The following is a 21,269-nucleotide window of genomic DNA, read 5'->3' on the forward strand; positions in this document are numbered from 1 at the left end:
TGTTTGAAGACATCCCTGTTTGAAGGTCTGATGTGGCCTGCTAGCAGACATCCCTGATTGTATGGTCTGATGTAGCCTGCTAGCAGACCTCCCTGATTGTATGGTCTGGTGAGGCCTGCTAGCAGACATCCCTGATTGTATGGTCTGGTGAGGCCTGCTAGCAGACCTCCCTGATTGTATGGTCTGGTGAGGCCTGCTAGCAGACATCCCTGATTGTATGGTCTGGTGAGGCCTGCTAGCAGATATCCCAGATTATATGTTCTGCTGTGGCATGCTAGCAGACCTCCCTGTTTGTAAGGTCTGGTGTGGCCTGCTAACAGACATCCCTGATTGTATGGTCTGGTGTGGCCTGTGTGCAGATGTCTCTGTTTGCTCCTCCCCGATCCCTCTCCATACAGCTGAACCTTGCCTCTTATTACCCCCCAGCCCCCGTAGCCAGATCCTGCAGCTGAAGAAGGAAAGATTGGTGTATATACCCGAGGAGCATCCATTTGGCCTCCTCCCAGCGCCTATCCACGTCGGTCAGTCTCCTTCTTCCTGTCTCTCTCTGTCAGTCTGTGGCTTTCTTTGTGTTTTTATTGGTATATCACTGCTTTTTTGCTATTTTGTTGTCTGTCTGTCTTATCAGAATGCCTGTTTAGTTGAAAAAGTGCTTTTATGTCTTTGTTAATCTGCTTTATTTTTGTGTGACTTGATGTATTTTTTCTTTGTGAATTTCAGCCTTTTATCAGTCTATGTCTGTCCACTTTAGGCTCTGAGTATCTCTTTTTCAGTCAGTTTCTCTGCCTGTCTGTCAACCTGTTGTCTTTATGAGGAAAAGGAGCAAGTCCTGCAGGCGGGATGTTTTACCATCAGATCTGAATTCACATAGTTTTATTTTTATGCATGGATTGCATTAGGCTTTGTAGGAAAGGGTGACAAGAGAAGTGCTGTCGTCTTGCCTGTCATGGTCATAGCTGAGAGGAGCTGCTCACAGCTTCATCTGACGAAGTCTTTTAATGTGTCTGGTAGGGAAACACCTGAGACTAAAACGGAGGGACTTCCAGCTGCCTTATGACATCCTGTGGTTATGGAAGCATGATCAGGTATGGTAGTGGGGTGGTGGGTCTGACTCCTGCCTTTGAGGCCTGGGGAGGGGCAGCTAGCAGCATCATCATCCTCATCATATGTAGGTAACGGTGTCATTGTGTCCATGTCTCTTCCAGCTGTATAAGAAGCCTGACGTTCCACTGTACAAGAAGATCCGCTCCAGTGAGTACCAAACCTGCTCCCACAACACCATGTTGTCCAAACACCACCTGTTGCATTCATGTATGTGTGTGTGTCTTACATGCAGATGTGTATGTGGATGTAAAGCCTCTATCTGGGTATGAAGCCACTACCTGTAACTGCAACCTGCCCCAGGACCCCAGTGAAAAGGGCTGCACAGAGGACTGCCTAAACAGGTGAGCATCATACCTTTTTAAACACCATACCCTCCTCACCTGAACAGGTAAACACAGCCATACCCTCCTTACCTGATCAGGTAAACACAGCCATACCCTCTTTACCTGAACAGGTAAACACAGTCATACCCTCCTTACCTGATCGGGTAAACACAGCCATACCCTCCTCACCTGAACAGGTAAACACAGCCATATCCTCCTTACCTGATCGGGTAAACACAGCCATACCCTCCTCACCTGAACAGGTAAACACAGCCATATCCTCCTCACCTAAACAGGTGAACACCGCCATACCCACTTCACCTGAACAGGTAAACACAGCCATACCCTCTTCACCTGGGGGGTATTCCAGAAAGCTTGGTTAACTTACCATTTGGTAAATCTTAACCTCGGGGTTGATATACCCCAAACCCGCATACCATGAGTATGTCGGTTCCAAAACACCTGAGAAGAGTAAGTTCAATCAACCTCCTATTGGTTACCCAGAGTTAATGCGCGTGCACCGTGCATACATAAAGACGTTTTCAATTGATCGCCGATTTCACGAGTCAAAATGGAAAATCAAAGTGAAAAAAAGAGAGCGGCATACTTCACAGAGGCGGAGTTGGAAGTTTTAATGCACGCATATGAGGAATTCAAGCCAATAATAATGAAAAAAAGCAATACGGCTGCATCGGCTAAAGAAAGAGTTGGCTTGGCAAAAAATAACGGACAGAGTAAATGCGTGTGTATTAAATTGCAAATTTGACATCGCCTCCCCTTTTATTATAATGCAAAATAATTAAACACATAACCCTTCCGCATCCTTTTTACTGTTAAATCACTATGAAAGCATTTACTTTTCCTGCCATTCATTTCTTTAGGTTAAAATAACAATGTGTATCGACTAGGAATATATGGTTTCTTATTTAATAAGGTGTAATCCTTCTGGAGACAGAAGAACTTTGAGCCAAGTCAAAATGAAACACAAAAACATTCTGCAAAAAGGTAATTGATTACACGATCACTTAACTATTTATTAAACACGATTTAGTATATTCTTTCTGTCATGTAGCTAATAGAAAAAAGGCTGAAGCCCGTCTAACTGGCGGGAGCCCACCACCACCTCCCCTCACCCCATCTGAGGGCAACCAGTGGTAACCAGCATTGTACTGTCCTGTAATGATTACCTATAGTTAGTGGAAAAAAGTAATGAGTTTGAGTTTGATTAACAAGGCAAAAAATTAAGGATACAAAATCAAGTTACCTGCACATTGATACTATGAATAGATTTCCTCCGCTATCTCGCTGTACTTGTATAGTGACAATAAAGACATCAATCTATCTATCTATTAACATAGTCTCCCTCATTTATTGAAGGAGCTTTAATAGGAATGTAGGTGCCATCAATGCACCCAATTATGAATGAATGAATGCCTTTTATTGTCACTATACATGTATTACATGTATTCCAAATTACATTTGGAAACCCTGAAATAGAAAGTCATATAGGGAAGTATCAAATGTGTGTGTGTGCAGGATGAATACATGTAGGCTATAGATATAAATAGTATGACTACATATTAAATATGCATCATAGATTTTACTACAAAGGACAAACCTACCACTCTGTGGAATTCCTCTTTAATAACACACACAGCTTTATGGACAGGGAACTGTATAAACGTGTGTAAGAAGCATTAAGTACCAGACATACTGTGCGAACGGCTCTACACACAGTTGCCTTTCCTATATGCTCTGCGTCGCCCATATTGTACAAAAAATGCCCTGACGCAAAAAACCGAAGTGCTATGCACAGAATGTTTTCTGTGCCAAGCGCAGACCCGCGGTTTGGGTTTGTGACATTTGCAATATGCGGTTTCAAGAGATGTTAAGTAAATGAACGATTCTTTTGAAAACTGATAACGCTTTTTCAAATAATCATTAGGAAATGACAAGACATCAATACGCGGTCTTATAACTCTCTCCCGGCGAAAAAAACCTTGTATAATTTATGCCTCCACGTTCACAGGATCGTCATCAAAAGGGCATGCCATGCTCAGTAACCTTCTGCAACAAACTGACCCTGGAACATAACCTGCTCAGTAGCAGGTTATCTTCAGAGAGTAAGCTGCTATGGTTACGTACAGTACATACCCAGAAAGTTAACCTCCGTTTTTGGAACCGAAAGTTGAGGTTATCCACTAACTTACCCTTAAACTTACCCGGGTATGTCACATAACCTGCTTTCTGGAATACCCCCCTGATCAAGTAAACACAGCCATACCCTCCTTACCTGATCAGGTAAGCACAGCCATACCCTCCTCACCTGAACAGGTAAACACAGCCATACCCTCCTTACCTGAACAGGTAAACAGAGCCATACCCTCCTTACCTGAACAGGTAAACACAGCCATACCCTCCTCACCTGAACAGGTAAACACAACCATACCCTCTTCACCTGATCAGGTAAACACAGCCATACTCTCTTCACCTGAACAGGTAAACACAGCCATACCCTCCGTTCCTGATCAGGTAAACACAGCCATATCCTCCTCACCTGAACAGATAAACACAGCCATACCCTCCTCAACTGAACAGGTAAACACAGCCATACCCTCTTCGCCTGATCAGGTAAACACAGCCATACCCTCCTCACCTGGACAGGTAAACACAGCCATACCCTCTTCACCTGAACAGGTAAACACAGCCATACCCTCCTCACCTGAACAGGTAAACACAACCATACCCTCTTCACCTGAACTGGTAAACACAGCCATACTCTCTTCACCTGAACAGGTAAACACAGCCATACCCTCCGTTCCTGATCAGGTAAACACAGCCATATCCTCCTCACCTGAACAGATAAACACAGCCATACCCTCCTCAACTGAACAGGTAAACACAGCCATACCCTCTTCGCCTGATCAGGTAAACACAGCCATACCCTCCTCACCTGGACAGGTAAACACAGCCATACCCTCTTCACCTGAACAGGTAAACACAGCCATACCCTCCTTACCTGATCAGGTAAACACAGCCATACCCTCCTCACCTGAACAGGTAAACACAACCATACCCTCTTCACCTGAACAGGTAAACACAGCCATACCCTCCTCACCTGAACAGGTAAACACAGCCATACCCTCCTCACCTGAACAGGTAAACACAGCCATACCCTCCTTACCTGATCAGGTAAACACAGCCATACCCTCTTCACCTGAACAGGTAAACACTAGGGATGTAATGGTACACAAAAATCACGGTTCGGTACGTACCTTGGTTTTGAAGTAATGGTTCGGTACATTTTTGGTACAGTGGAGGTAAAAGAAACAAAACGTAAATTGCTTTTTTCTTTATTAAACAGTGGTTCACCAAACAAAGTATGACTGTCTTTCTTAAATAAAAAGTCAATACAGATGCAATCTACTAATAAAAAGCTAAAAATTACTTAAAATAAATCTAAATATTCTCTCAAGTAAATAAAAATAAAATACATATCCATTAAGGTGCACATTTAGAAAATTAATCTGTACAGTATTCACATTAGCAGCTTTCAGCTTCATATTAGAACTGTGCAAGACAAATATTGTCTCAAAAATACAAAGCATGACAAAATAAATATCCCTTATGGTGCAGCATTTAAAAAAATATGTGTGCAGTACTTGTATTCACATTAACAACCCAGCTTCACATTAGGATACACGCGCATGCCTAGTGGTGCGGCTTCATCCGCCCTTTTCCGAATGTTACTCGGAGGAAACACACAAATACACAAAGGTTCTGCATTTGCCGCATTCGTTCGGTACATATGCATACCAAACTGAAAGACCCGTACCGAAAATTTTCAGTGCAAATACGTGTACTGTTACTCTCCTAGTAAACATCAGACCCTCATACGACCTGAAACAAACACAGGGTCAAAATCATACGTACAGGTTCAAAAACATACTTACTTGCATCAAATTTCTGATTTTTATTTTTTTATAATGGTTACATGGCTGTCTTGGGAATACAATGCTGCCGTTTTAACAGCTTCCTTTGTAGTCTGTATCTGAACTTTGACCTTGTGTAAGCGCACATCACATTAAATAATCGCTATATGAAGCTCCCGGTTTATGTCCCTGTACGGTGCTCTACGACCATTTAGTCTTCCTGCTATTTCTTCACCCCCACGTCCCCACCCTCAATCTCTCAGGATGATATTTGCAGAGTGCTCCCCAAGTACATGCCCCTGTGAAGAGCACTGCGACAATCAGCGCGTCCAGCGGCATGAATGGGTGCAGTGCCTGGAGCGCTTCCGCGCCGAGGGCAAGGGCTGGGGCATCCGCACCAAGGAGCCACTGCGGGCCGGCCAGTTCATCATCGAGTACCTGGGTGAGGTGGTCAGCGAGCAGGAGTTCAGGTGAGGGACTAGCTGAATGAGCAGGTGAGCTTAGCCATGCCCCTTGGTAAATCCATTAAGAACATCCTGGAATTTAATCAGCTGTGCTTGTCTTCTGGGCCACAGGAACCGCATGATAGAACAGTACTCGTCACATAGTGACCACTATTGCCTGAACCTGGACAGTGGTATGGTGATCGACAGCTACCGTATGGGCAATGAGGCCCGATTCATCAACCACAGCTGTGAGCCCAACTGTGAGATGCAGAAGTGGTAAGGAGGCGGGGCTGGGGAGGGCATGGCCTGGGAGGGCAGGGCCTGGGAGGGCGGGGCCTGGGACATGATAGGGATCCAGCTGCTTCCTGAGCATGGTCTCTGTCACACCAACAGGGCTCAAAGTTCAGGGCCAGTCTTGATTAATCAGCACCACCCATCTGGAATGCCTGCTACTCTAATTTTGTATGGGATGTACACTTTGGAAACATTTACATTTCTTCATTTAGCAGCTGGTTTTATCCAACGCAACATACATTTTGGAGAAAGCAGGGTCAGACAGTGTCATTGAAGCTCACAGACCCAGAGGTGAAATCACGCTGCCAGCCAAGGGCACGTTCCAAAACACGATTAGTTCCCTTTGACCTTGTTCACTGTTGAGGCTAAATGTCCCTATAGACTGATACAGAGTTATACTGAAGGATTTATATGAATTCATGGATTGCCAGAGAGGCTTCTAGAAATCCAGGGGCCTTATTTTTTTCATTGCATAGTGAAAGCACCCTTAGGTGCTTATGAGAGCGCCTCTTACTTGGCTGGTCTTCCCCCTACAGGTCGGTCAATGGGGTCTACCGGATCGGCCTCTTTGCCCTGAAGGATATGAGCAGCGGCACAGAGCTCACCTACGACTACAACTTCCACTCCTTCAACACGGACGATCAGGTGAAACTCCTGTGCAAGCCTCTGCCCTCCTTTCACCAGTCCGAGGGAACATCACACATTTCTTTAATTTCATTATAAAGCATTCCCTGTCTCCCATCCATCATCTAACCACTAGGACAGGGTCAGTCTTGGAAAATGTGGTTATTTATGAATGAAGGTTGCATCTATATAGCACTTTATAGAACCATTGGAGAGCCGCTTCAACAACCACCACCACCATGTAGCACCCACTTGATGATGCAACAGCAGCCATTCTGTGCCAATATGCTCACCACACAGGAGGCCAGATTTGAAAGGGCCACAGTGGACAGTTTTAGCCTGGATATTGGGGTACCACCACTACTCTTTCCAAAGATGCTCAAGGATCTTTTATGATCTCAGAGAGTCAAGGCCTTGGTTTTACATCTCACCCAAAGAATGGCACCATTTTTACAGCTGCGTCCCCTTCACTGCGACCCACAAAGACCACATGATGGGCTAACCTGTTGGTCACACCAACACCTCTTGCAGCAGCACCCCAGCTTTTCCTATTTGGTCTCCCATCCAAGTACAGGCCAGGCCCAAACCTGCTTAGTTTCAGTCGGATTACCTAGTCTGAACTGCAGGTGGTATGGCTACTGGCAATGTATGACGTTTAGTATGTATAGCTGTGAAGGTGGCCCCTGTACCTCATAGATCATGGTAAAATGTGGTTAAAATGCTTTGCACACAGATGTATTCTTAATGTTGTCTCCTGCCCTTTCTCTCTCCCCCCCCCCCCCCCAACTTCCTATGCAGCAAGTTTGCCGGTGTGGCTCGGAACAATGCCGGGGCATTATTGGGGGCAAGAGCCAGCGGGTCAGTGCCCTGCCAGGGAAGACAGGACGGGGGCTGACCCTCAAAGAGAAGAGGAAGCCGAAGCAGCAGCTAAAGAAGCGGGTGAGGGAGGGAGAGGCTCAGGCCGGCGTGGCATGCTGGGTTTGTACCACACTCACACTTCACCAGCTGCCCTTCCCCCTGTCAGACAAACTGCATACAGTAAGGCAGTTTGCGAGCCTCTGAGCTTTGACAGGACACACCATTTTAGGCTTAGAAGACAGATTCTATGAAATTCCATGCTATTTTTGGAATCTGGGATCAAAGGAAAGTCCGAATTTTCCAGTTGACGCATTGGCATTATATGGACCCTAAAGCTGTGCTGTCTCCATAGCAACAGAGTGCCGTTGCCTTGCCAACCCAGTGAGCCAGCAGCTTGCTGCCATGGAGAAGTGGAACACCCCCGACTGAGCTGTCTGTAATGCTGCAGCTTCTCTCCGTGTAGCCTGAGCGGCACTGTACCAGGGGTCTGAAGCATAAAAGCCTTTTTGTCACTTTGTCACATGACCTCTGTATAAATGTTTATATATGTCACCAGCTGGTCTTGGGATCTGGGCCTATAAGTGAATGATCAGATGCCGCCAAAAGAATGACCTAAGGGATACTCAGTTCTATTTCAATTCAATTTTATTTGTATAGCGCATTTTCACAACATTATCCCTGCCCAAAGCCCCCCCTGAGCAAGCCAGAGGCAACAGTGGCAAGGAAAAACTCCCCTGAAGGAAGAAACCTTGGGAGGAACCAGACTCAAAGACTCAAACACCACTGTATGAATCGTAAACTGTTTTACTATCGACTAAGGGCATTTTCTTAGCAGTTAAATACATCACCTTGTGTCAGAATAAGGATACTCATGAGCTGAGTGATCTGCAATTGGTCAATTGCAAATTAAACCCACACTAAGAGACAGAGGCTCATTATAATTATTATCCCTATTTTATGCCTAATTATTTTGAATTAAATTATGATTTGATGCTTAAACTCTCTCTTTGGTTGACAGGAGGAAGAGGCCAGCGAGAGTGGGAAGTTCAGCTCTCACGTGCTCATGAAGCCGATGTCTAACAGGGAGAGGTACGGCATCACTTAAAGAGTACACAACATACTCATAAAACAAGTAACAAACGGGACAATTACAGTGTCACTTTGACAGTACACAACCTGCTCATATACCATTACCAACAGGGAGAGGTACAGCATCACTTTAAGAGTACACAACCTGCTCATAATAACAGAAAGAAAAAGAGGTACAGCACCAGCTTAACCAGAGTGCCTCTTTCACCGGCTCATTATTTGTAAGAGAGAGGTACAGAAAGAGGCACAGGCTAAGCTGGGGAGATACAGTATGTGGCTCATCTCTAAGAGGTGATATTGTGATTGGAGATCACTAAGAACAGACAGCCTGATAACAGGGCAGTGAAAATACTGGACAGTGTTGGTCTCTGAATGTTAGGTTGGCTGATAATATGTACTGATCCTGCTTTAACTAATCTCACAGGATCAGAGATAAGTTATCACAATGAAAAAAAGAACATATATATCAGACTGCTTATTCTTCTGCCCCCAAGTCCTTACTTTAGAGGCAGTCACCAGGTTACGAACAAGATCCGTTCCCTAAGTTTGTCTATAATTTGGTAAGTCGGAAAAATAATACTACAGTACATAATAGTAGTAATAATAATAATAATACAATAATAATAAAAGTTACTGCTTAAAGTACTGTGCTGTACTGTATGTACTATCCATTGTATTTAACCCGAAATTTTTATATAATAAGCTTTATGGCAGTTCCTTCGTAAGTATGAGTTGTCCATAGGGCTGATGCAGTGAAGGAATTTCTCCTGCGAGGATTTAGGGTGGCTCATTATTGCTATATGCGGTATTATTGCCTTTTTTGTTGTTGTTTTGCAAATTCATTTATCTTGATTTTTATGTTTTATAAGTACTTAATTGTTAAGCTATTATTTGGTAATTGGTTGATTTGTAAATATGAGTGTTCTAGGGCCTGTCTGCAGTTCCAGTTGGCCATAAATATAAAAAAATTAAAAAAACATTGTTATTTCGAAATAATAGAGGTCTGAAAATGATTAAATAAAAAAAATTAAAGTTCCAATCATTCTTAAGTCTATTAAATGTCATTAAAATAAATATTTATAATATTTCAACATGGACACCAGTCGAATTGTGCATTTCTAGTTTGTTTACATGAATAGCAAAGCACCCACCACTCAAAAAATGTTGACATCGGCGTTGGTACCTCCGTAAGGACCCAATGATTGATATTTGTCATAATCCTTTACTCAAAAACAAGCTAAATTGGGTATACCTAGAAAAAACTACTCCTGCTTATTCCTGGTCAGTGAAGTCATCCGTGTTTACATGGATTTCAATATGTAAACATCATATACACATGATTCACACCTTTCAAAGCCAGCCAGACTGAAGTGATCTCTCCTAGAATCTTATAGAATTCTACCGACGGTTATATCTTTGAAGTCACCATGCCAGGGTAAGCAAAATATTTCTAATGCCAAAAACACATAATAATTTTGGGCAGCGACCTTACAGTTTAAGTATTTTTTTTATCCATATAAGTAAAAGTATGATTCTGTGGTTTGTGAACTTTGCGGTTGTGGTGGTTATTTGACATCCCATGCACTTGGCTTATCAGTATCATGGTATTGCAATATTGCGGTTATCATGAGAGCCCTAGTTGTCCATAAGTCGGGAATTCTTAACACAGAGACTGCTGTATTACCTTTTTTTAACTCACATCAAGAATCACGTCTCTTTAATAATGGACATTTTGATGCACATATCCATTTTGCCATGGTTGTTTTTTTCTGGATTGTTGTACATAAACAGAGATAGTAGAGATAAGCAACCCCACCCAGCACATTCTTTTCTGATTTAATTCCCCGTAAAACATTTTGGGTTTGTTTGACCTGCTCCTCTCTGTTCCACAATTACACTGTCTGAATCACCCTTCTCTTTCCATTTACTGATACTGTGCTGATGTTTAGCTGTCTGGCTCCACACCAATGCCCATATACCAATGCCAGCATCGAGAAACCCACTACCCAGCTGACCAGCCATCACCTCAGGGACATGATGAGTGCTTTAATACTGTTTTCATCTTGACAGGAATTTTGTGCTGAAGCACGGGGTGTTTCTTGTGCGGAACTGGGAGCGGGTTCGAGAGAAACAGGAGATGTTGAAGAGGGAGGCAGAAGGTGACAGGGAAGGCTGTGGCCTGTCACTGTACTCCCGCTGGGGAGGGGTCATCCGGGATGATGGAAACATCAAGTCAGGTGTGTATCTCCACTGCATGGCAGTGTCCGTGTTTTTATGTGCTTCTGCCTGTTGTGTGTGTTTCCCCAGTGTGGTAAAACCTGAAACCTTCTTACTTTTGAGGACATTTTTCAGGTCCCCATTTGGATAACCTCAGTATTATAAAAATCTGTGAATGCAATCAAAAAAGTAAAAAGTCTTGTTTTTTGTTTGGTTACTTTTGGTTAACATTAGGGCTGGGTAGGGTTAAAGGGTGTCATAATTGGGGTTTTTCCCATATAAATGAATGAAAAGTCCCCATTTAGATAGGTACGCAAACATGCATCGTGGGGACCAAATATCCCCACAATGTGATAAAAAAAAAACCTGTTATTTTGATGTTGTGGGCTATGGAGTCTGTCCCCGCAAGGGGAAACTCAATCTTATAAAAATCTGTGACTGTAATCAAAAAATTAAAAATGCCAAAAGTCTTTTGTTTGGTTACTGATGGTAAAGGTTATGGCTAGGTAGAGGCTAAGATTGTCATTGTTGGTATTTTCTCATAGAAATTAATGGACAGTCCCCTCAAAGATATGAATACAAACGTGTGTGTTTATATGCTGGAATATATGTGAGCTACGATTGAAGAGCAAGATTCCAAAACTCATTCAGTTCATGGGATATGCTATTCTGACTGAGTTTTGGTTCCCAACAGGGCCACTGATGGGGGGGAAACCAGGTCAGTGGTCCCCAGTCCCTGGGTGAAGGGGGACCCCAAAAGGGCCCTCTAACATTTAAATTATCTGATGGAATAATTGTCAAAAATCCATTACTTGTGAATCACACAAAAGATTATTTTTTATATTCCTGATTTTCCCTGATATATTCTAACTTGGAAATCATGCGCTGGGGAAAAGAGATAAGTAGCAGAGTGAAAGTTGAGCAGATGGAACAATTTTTTTTACCTCAATAACATTTAGCACATCAGTGAATACCTTTTTTCTTATGTCTCCATATTTCTGCATTGGAAAATTCAATATATAACCAGTTGAGATGTTCCAGGAGCTTTGGTGTGAAAGCAGCCACTATTCGACCATCACCCTAGTCTGGAGTAGGGACTAAAAAAGGGTTCTGGAACAGCCTCAGAGGAACTACAATCAGGGGGGTATTCTCCGTACATGGATTACTCGTTTAGTCAGATAATATTGTTGACGATTTGGCATGATCCTGGATCTATCAGTTTTTCAAAACTCTTGCTGGATGTGTTGTTATAGCAAAAAAAAGGATTAGCTCACACACATAATCATTGTCCGTGCTTGGGAATCCATTCAGTCATGGCCTCACATTTCCAAAGTCCCCATTGTTTGTGTAATGTATTATGTGTTATGAACTATGCTTATCTGTGCACTATATAATGGCTCAACTTAGCAACTTGCAGTGCCTCAACTTTTTGCTAAATGAGATGTGTTTGCTGTGCTCATTTTCCCCAAGTGACACCTAGCAAAAAACACAGATGAATGCATATTACGATAGCATCACGTGTCGTGGTCCAAATGCGAGTGGACTGTTGATTTGGCAATTTCTTGTGGAAAAGTTACAGTTTGAAAAAATTTCAAGGCCATCCATCCATCCATCCATCATCTGCCGCTTGTTCGGGGTTCGGGTCGCGGGGGTAGCAGCTTCAGTAGAGGCACCCAGACCTCCCTCTCCCCAGCTAACCCCACCAGCTCCTCGGGGGGGACACCGAGGCGTTCCCAGGCCAGCCGAGAGATATAATCCCTCCAGCGAGTCCTGGGCCTGCCTCGGGGCCTCCTCCCTGTAGGACAGGCACGGAAAACCTCTCCGGGTTGCCGCCCAGGAGGCATCCGCACCAGATGTCCAAACCACCTCAACTGGCTCCTTTCGACGTGAAGAAGCAGTGGTTCTACTCTGAGGCCCTCCCGGATATCCGAACTTCTCACCCTATCCCTAAGGGAGAGCCCAGACACCCTGCGGAGAAACCTCATTTCGGCCGCTTGTATTCGCGATGTCGTTCTTTCGTTCATTACCCATAGCTCATGACCATAGGTGAGGGTAGGGACAAAGACGGACCAATAGATCGAGAGCTTGGCTTTTTGGCTCAGTTCTTTCTTAGCCACGACGGACCGGTTAAGTGCCTGCAGAACTGCAGACGCCGCTCCGATCCGTCTATCCAGCTCCCGATCTCGCCTACCCTCACTCGTGAACAAGACCCCGAGATACTTAAACTCCTCCACTTGAGGCAGTACGTCTTCCCCGACCCGAAGAGGGCAAACCACCCGTTTCCGGCTGAGAACCATGGTCTCGGACTTGGAGGTGCTAATCCTCATCCCTGCCGCTTCGCACTCGGCTGCGAACCGCCCCAGTGCCTGCTGGAGATCCCCAGCAGATGAAGCCAACAGGACGACATCGTCTGCAAAAAGCAGCGAGGCAATCCTGAGGTCACCAAACTGGACACCCTCGACGCCTTGGCTGCGCCTAGAAATCCTGTCCATAAATATGATAAACAGGGCTGATGACAAAGGGCAGCCCTGGCGGAGCCCAACACGCACCTGGAACACGTCCGACTTATTGCCAGCAATGCGGACCAAGCTTCTGCTCCGTTCGTACAGGGACCGGATCGCCCACAACAGTGGACCCCGGACCCCATACTCTCGAAGCACCCCCCACAGAGCACCTCGGGGAACCCGGTCGTAAGCCTTTTCCAAATCCACAAAACACATGTAGACTGGATAGGCAAACTCCCAGGCCCCCTCCAGTACCCCTGCAAGGGTATAAAGCTGGTCCAGTGTTCCACGACTAGGACGAAAACCGCATTGTTCCTCCTGAATCCGAGATTCGACTATCGATCTCACCCTCCTCTCCAGTACCCTGGAATAGACCTTCCCAGGGAGGCTGAGAAGTGTGATCCCCCTGTAGTTGGAACACACCCTCCGGTCCCCTTTCTTAAATAAGGGGACCACCACCCCGGTCTGCCAATCCAGCGGCACTGTCCCTGACCTCCATGCACTGTTGAGAAGGCGTGTCAGCCACGACAGCCCCACAACATCTAGAGCCTTCAGGTACTCCGGGCGGATCTCGTCCACCCCCGGGGCCCGGCCACCACGGAGTTGTTTAACCGCCGCGGCCACCTCAGCCTCAGTGATGGGCAAGCCCCCCCCAGCACCCTCGGGCTCTGCGCCCTCAGATGTCTCAAAGGCAGTATGCGTAGATGTATCTGAGGCAGGGTTGAGGAGGTCCTCAAAGTATTCCTTCCACCTCCGGATGATGTCCCCAGGTGAGGTCAACAGCCCCCCCCCCCCCCACTATAAATAGTAGGAACCAGGAGCTGCTTCCCCCTCCTGATACTCCGTATGGTTTGCCAGAACCTTTTTGAGGCCGACCGAAAGTCACTTTCCATGGCCTCACCGAACTCCTCCCACGCCCGGGTTTTTGCTTCTGCGACCGCCTGAGCCGCGTTCCGCCTGGCCCGCCGGTACCCGTCAGCTGCCTCCGGAGACCCCCGGGCTAATAATTCCCGGTAAGCCTCCTTCTTCAGCTTCACGGCCCCCCTCACCTCTGGTGTCCACCATCGGGTACGGGGGTTACCGCCACGACAGGCACTGACCACCCTGCAGCCACAGCTCCGTACGGCCGCTTCCACAATGGAGGTCCGGAACAGTGTCCATTCGGACTCAATGTCCCCTACCTCCCCCGGCATGCAGTCGGAATTCTGCCGGAGGCACGAGTTAAAGCTTCAGCGAACAGGAGCCTCTGCCAGACGTTCCCAGCAGACCCTCACTATACGCTTGGGCCTACCAGGTCTGACCGGCTTCCTCCCCCGCCACCTGAGCCAACTCATAACCAGGTGGTGATCAGTTGACAGCTCTGCCCCTCTCTTTACCCGAGTGTCCAAGACGGAGGGCCGCAGATCAGTTGATACGATTATAAAATCGATCATCGACCTGTAGCCCCGGGCATGTTCGTACCATGTCCACTTATGGACACCCTTATGCTCAAACATGGTGTTCGTTATGGACAAACCATGCATTGCACAGAAGTCCAATAACTGAACACCACTCGGATTCAGATCAGGGAGGCCGTTCCTCCCAATCACCCCCTTCCAGGTCACACTGTCATTGCCCACGTGAGCGTTGAAGTCCCCCAGCAAAACGATGGAATCCCCCCGCGGCACACCAAATAGCATACCGCTAAGGGAATCCAAGAAGGCCGGGTACTCCGAACTGACAGTCAGAGACCTATCCCCGACCCGAAGGTGCAGGGAAACAGCCCTCTCGTTCACCGGGGTAAACTCCGATGTTAATGCACCGAGCTGTGGGGCCACCAATAGCCCTACCCCAGCCTGGCGTCGCTCACCCGCCGCAACTCCAGAGTAAAAGAGCGTCCAGCCCCTCTCCAGGAGATTGGTTCCAGAACCCAAGCTATGCGTTGAGGTGAGCCCGACTATATCTAGTCGATACCTGTCAACCTCACGCACAAGCTCAGGCTCCTTCCCCACCAGAGAGGTGACATTTCATGTCCCGAAAGCCAGTTTTGTCAGCCGGGGATCGGACCGCCAGGGCCTCCCTTGGCCGCCACCCGATCCACAATGCACCGAACCCCTGACATTCCCCTTGCGGGTGGTGGGCCCAACTGGGGACAGTCCCGCGTGCCTCTTTCGGGCTGTGCCCGGCCGGGCCCCATGGGCCAAGGCCCGGCCACCAGGCGCTCGCCAACGGGCCCCTCCCCCAGGCCTGGCTCCAGGGTGGGGCCCCGGTGACCCTAGTCCGTCCGAGGGAAACGGGACTTTGATTTTTAACTTTTTCATGGGGTTCTTTCGGATTTCGAATTTCAAGACCTTGCAGGGATTGTGGAGTGTGCATGATTTTCCGTTACTTTCTTAAATTGCAAAAACGAAGAGACCTGCAGCTTAATTATCAAGCAATTGAAAAGGTGCGCAATTAATCCCAATTTTATACAATAGTCATTTGACATCCCTGCTAATATGTCAAGGAACTCTCTCAAATGGACAGCTCACGACTTATTTGTTGTGCTAAGACGCCAGTTGCTTAGTTATGCATTTGAAACATTACATTTGTGTGTAAGACAGTGTACCTATGTGTTTGTGTCTTTGAGTTTACCTAGTATCATATCATAAAAGTTGGTGTCAGGTTTAAGTCAGACTGAGAAATTCCATTTATGTCTGGGCTTGGGAGAGGCCTTAGCCAGGCTCAGGCTGACATTTTATTCTATATTGGTTTACAAAAGGAAAATTACTGCAGTTGAAGTTAAATTGTTAGCCTTGCAAAATGCAACACCTAATGACCATTGTCAATTGAAATATATTATAGTAAAAAGGGTATCTCAGTCAGGGTGGTGTTCCCTGACCAAAACCCCACTGAACCTGGGGGTGAGTCAACAAGAGAGGACCTATGATTCTTTTGGATCTGGAGTGATTCTTATTGAGCAATGGTCTCAGTTTCCACAATCTCATCAAAGAAGACTCATATTTTGGTAAAGGGTACATACAGTATTAAATACCACATACAGTACAATCCAAAGTCCATTATATCCAGAGTTGCTGTATGCCCAGAACACAACTACAGGAGACCATTTACTCATGCCACACCCAATCAGACACACTTGTGGTATAGATTATTATATTGTACATGTAGTAATCCAACTTTACCTGACTGTTGGAAGTATACATGGCCTATAAGTGGTTATACATGTACGGTACAGTAGTAACCTTGACCTCATTGCTTACTGCATCCCTCCAGCAGACGCACAGCGTGCCTGGTGATGGACAGCCACACAGACCAATCAGTGTTGCCTGCTGTTACGCCATGCCTATTTATAGAGCGTGACTATTAATAATCCCGACTATGTATCTGCGCTGGATATCACCAGCACACCACGCACCTTGTAGGTGGAGCCTGCATGTCCGTTATAGCCGAAGAAAACTACAGCTAAAAGTGGCCAAATTGTTTGTCCGTTATAAGCGAAATTCCGTTATATGTGAGTCTGCTATATCCGACACTTTTTCTGCATGTTCGTAAAGGCGCACAACTGGGACCAGCGGACCTCATCTGTTATAGACAATATTCCGTTATAAGCGAGTCCACTATACCGGGATTATACTGTATATCCATTTTCCACCACTTATCTGGGTCCGAATAGCAGAGGCAGTAGTCTGAAAAGTAATGCCCAGCCAGATGTATTCTTTCACACATGTCCTGGGTGTGTCCCAGGGTTTTCTCCTGGTTGGACTTGCCTGAAGCTCCTCCGCATGGGAGGCATCCAGGAATCATCCTAGACCGATGCCTGAAGCACCTCAGCTGGGTCCTTTCAATGCTGAGGAGCAGCAGTTCTACTTCGAACCGCTCTGGAATGCCTGAGCTTCTCACTTCGGGACAAGTCTCCCATGCATGTTAAGCCTTGATACTTCACATTTCTGCGTGTGCTTTCGGCTGCAGATGGTCGTGTGCACAGCAGCTTGTGTTCATACTACATTTGACTGCAGACCAGGAGAGGCCAGATGTATTGCAACAAACAAAAATACAAGCAGTCTAGCAAGATGGGAACTTTTTTATGAACCGTTTTAATGTTGTTAGTCTAGGCTTGGGTAGTATTAAAGTAATGTGGCATACTGCAGTATTTTGAAATCCGTATAACAAAATGAATTGGGACTGCCCTCCCTCTCCATCCCTGCTTAGTGAATGTTATCGTCAAGATTTCAAAATGCCAGTATGTTTTAAAATGTGCTTTTTAAAATACCGTATACCTTGGTATAATGTCTGGACTGTATGAAAAATTTGATATGCGGGTACCTCCAACCCTCCTCATACAGCTGCTCACATAACTACAACAATGACAGCAATTATTTTTTCTTTACCCTTTTATCATTGACGCTGATCTGTGGAAGGTCATGCTGCCACCTACTAGAAATACCTAGTCAATTATCTTACACATTAACAGTTCACATACACAGGGGGGCACAATCGCTGCTAAACACAAAAATGTGGGGTACATGCGAACTGACCACAGCTGTCTGCAACAAAGCCCTGTTGATAAAATTTGCATCACTTCTCCCTATGTGCGACCGAAAGCACATGTTGCAAAAATGAAGTATGCAATGGCTGTTAATCAACAAAGTGGGTAGCTGTGCACTTTTTTCACGTAAGTGTGCTTTTGCATTGACTTAAGTGTAGCAGTTTGGTCTATTCTATTGGGCATTTAAGTCAAAAAAGCACTTAAAGCACCCATATTTTGGTGTTTCACTGCCCAAAGTGTGTAAATGACCTAAATACACATAAACCCCAGACTTAAGTTGATGGTGAAAAATGTGAAAAAAGTACACAGCTATGTGCATTTTTGACTTACGCATGGGAGAGATGACCCCTATGGGCAGAGATGCAGCAGAATATGAGTATGTCCCATGTAAATAATCTTTACGTGAATTCTGCCAGTGACTTAAGCACTTTTAATTACATTTTTCACCACTCACTCTGTGAACTTCTACATGGCCAAGCGCAATATTGCAATGTTCAAAATGTCAAGCATGTAATAAAACTTTACTCCATCCATCCATCCATCATCTACCGCTTGTCCGGGGTTCGGGTCGCGGGGGTAGCAGCTTCAGTAGAGGCACCCAGACCTCCCTCTCACCAGCTACCTCTACCAGCTCCTCGGGGAGGACACCGAGGCGTTCCCAGGCTAGCCGAGAGATATAATCCCTCCAGCGAGTCCTGGGTCTGCCCCGGGGCCTCCTCCCTGTAGGACATGCACGGAAAACCTCTCCGGGTAGCCGCCCAGGAGGCATCCGCACCAGATGTCCAAACCACCTCAACTGGCTCCTTTCGACGTGAAGAAGCAGCGGTTCTACTTTGAGGCCCTCCCGGATATCCGAACTTCTCACCCTATCCCTAAGGGAGAGCCCAGACACCCTGCGGAGAAACCTCATTTCGGCCACCTGTATTCGCGATCTCATTCTTTCGGTCATTACCCATAGCTCATGACCATAGGTGAGGGTAGGGACGAAGATGGACCGGCCGGGCACAGCCCGAAAGAGGCACGCGGGACTGTCCCCAGGTGGGCCCACCACCCGCAGGGGGAATGTCAGGGGTTTGGTGCTTTGTGGATCGGGTGGCGGCCAAGGGAGGCCCTGGCGGTCCGATCCCCGGCTGGCTAAAACTTTACTTTCTACATATATTACACATTTAGAAATAAGTGTTACAATAAAAAATGCATGTGAATAATTATATGTGTTATATAACACAATAGTTTATAGAAATATATTAGTATATACAAATGTATTACCATTAGGCTAGATTCAGGACGTACGCACACTTGGCCTGGATGTCTTGTACCCTGTCTGAGCACAATAGTCTCCCCTCTCCACTTCCCCCACTGGTCTGCGGTCACATTGTGCTTAATGATTCTGACCTGAGCACATTTTCATCATTATCGTGTGACTTTTTGTGTTGAAGAAAACATAGGAAGAGAAGTGCTGCACACAGTACAATGGAGTTCATGTTAATGTCCTTATTTTGTGTCTTATTTGAATTGTTTTGGGCACAATGACACACAGCCCTCTTTCAAATTTATTGAATTTGCAATGCAGCAATTTTCATTTAATTATGCTGCATGTGTAAGAAGATATTCCCGTATTTATCTTGGATTTTTTGTGTGTTGCATCCAGTTGTTCCTGGATACTCTAGTTACTCAAAATTTCCAGCAAACTCTGAACCGCTGCAGTAGATCAGAGTGATCCCTTTGCTGCCATGTTTGTTAAATATTTAGCCTTTATCCTGATACCCTTAAACTGGCAGATCGTGAATGGGTGGATAGTGTAACGCTAATCTTTGTGTGCCAATAAACTCTACACATTGTTTAGAGTATAAGCTTGTTTGGACTATGCAGTTAATTGCATATTTTTCAGTCCATGCTAGTAATATTACTTAATCGAAATGAGGCAACCCACTCGTTCACCATAGGGAGCTCCAATGTATAAGCAAGGAACAAGTGGTTATGAATAAACCCACATTTGCTGGACACCTCTCACCCAAGGCGACTCCAGAGTAGATTAAGGTCTAGCCTAGGGTGACCATGCGTCCTCTTTTTCTCAGACTTGTCCTATTTTTTTGGGTCTTAAAAATGCTTTAATTGGGCAGGATTTCACTTTTTGTCATGTTGACATTTGCTTTCTACAGTCAGAATACTTTCAGTGTGCATATTTGTAGTGCCTCTCTTTGCACCCTGTGTCTGGTGTCCTCTTTTTTGCGAAGTAAAATATGGTCACTCTAGTTTGGCCCTTATCTGCGTTGAGGTGAGGTCAACTACTATATATCTAGATGGTATCTTTCTACTTCCTGATCTAGTTAATTTCCATGTCCCTAAAACCACACAGGAGAGTAACACATATATTTGAGAAACAATTTTTTTTTATGATGCTGTATATACAGTGTTCACAAAAAGTCTTGGGACACTTAATTATGTAAAAATGTTGCAGATGTATCAATTTCATAACAAATATCTTTTGACAAGCAATGTTTAACATATCTGCACATATCTTCCAGACAGACATTTTCTTTTTATTAAGTGTTGTAAGTGTCGTTAATGTCTTTTTTGAATGACTCATTCAGTTCTGTTTGTGCCATTTTGCTATTAATTGCAATTGTAGTCACTGACTCCCAAAGGAATTCTAAACACACATGATTTATGTCATTGCAATGGTGTTACCAATTAAAATGTACTCAATGAAGCTGCTTGTCAGTTTTTACTCCGAACAGCTCTTTTAGAAGTCTGATTTTGGTTTTAGTTTATTACTATTTGAAATTAATGTTTTACCTATAACTACTAGTTGTTTCTAATATACAGCGCCCTCCACAATTATTGGCACCCCTTGTAAAGATTTGTAAAAAGGGTTAGAAAAAATCTGCCTTTCAGTGAAGTAGCTTCATCTCCCACTGAAAAAAAAATTGGAAAATCCAACCTTTCATTGAAATAAATGTACTCAAAGAAAAACAAACCCTTCAAGAAATAATTCTTGAAAACATGAGATGACAGAGCTAAAATTCCCTTAGTCATCCATCAATGTAGGAAAGATAAGAGAACATACAAACCAAATGAGGGAGAAGTGTGTTGGCCTTCATATGTCAGGGAGAGGCAAAAAAAAAACCCAAGGATCACTTGGTGAATTACAAGACCAAGTAATATCTTGGGGCTACCATGTCTCCGAAAAAACCATCAGATGCCATCTTCAAGCCAACAGATTATTTGGAAGGTATTTAACAAAGAAGCCATGTCTCACAGTTAACCACAAACATAAGCACCTGGAGTTTGTGTAACGCTACTGCAACTTTGACTGGAACCAAATTCAATGGTCTGATGAAAGAAAAATGGAG

The 21,269-nt window shown here is 45.1% G+C and overlaps 1 protein-coding gene across 7 annotated transcripts in view; it reads left to right on the forward strand.

Annotated features, from left to right (window-relative positions):
- The window catches only part of LOC111858202 (histone-lysine N-methyltransferase ASH1L-like), a 79,294-nt gene that overhangs the window by 34,837 nt on the left and 23,188 nt on the right, over positions 1 to 21,269 (forward strand). For all 7 annotated transcript variants that reach the window (XR_011984933.1, XM_072705607.1, XM_072705606.1 and 4 more), the window contains 10 exons: positions 427 to 521; positions 1,012 to 1,085; positions 1,206 to 1,251; positions 1,337 to 1,445; positions 5,623 to 5,829; positions 5,935 to 6,081; positions 6,636 to 6,744; positions 7,522 to 7,662; positions 8,600 to 8,670; positions 10,741 to 10,907. Coding sequence is in view for 6 of the 7 variants with exons in the window: in XM_072705607.1 (XP_072561708.1) it covers positions 427 to 521; positions 1,012 to 1,085; positions 1,206 to 1,251; positions 1,337 to 1,445; positions 5,623 to 5,829; positions 5,935 to 6,081; positions 6,636 to 6,744; positions 7,522 to 7,662; positions 8,600 to 8,670; positions 10,741 to 10,907 (1,166 nt within the window). In the remaining variant the exon portion in view is untranslated. The remainder of the gene's footprint in view (positions 1 to 426; positions 522 to 1,011; positions 1,086 to 1,205; positions 1,252 to 1,336; positions 1,446 to 5,622; positions 5,830 to 5,934; positions 6,082 to 6,635; positions 6,745 to 7,521; positions 7,663 to 8,599; positions 8,671 to 10,740; positions 10,908 to 21,269) is intronic.

The sequence above is a fragment of the Paramormyrops kingsleyae genome, chromosome 23 (assembly GCF_048594095.1).
Source record: "Paramormyrops kingsleyae isolate MSU_618 chromosome 23, PKINGS_0.4, whole genome shotgun sequence".
NCBI lineage: Eukaryota > Metazoa > Chordata > Actinopteri > Osteoglossiformes > Mormyridae > Paramormyrops > Paramormyrops kingsleyae.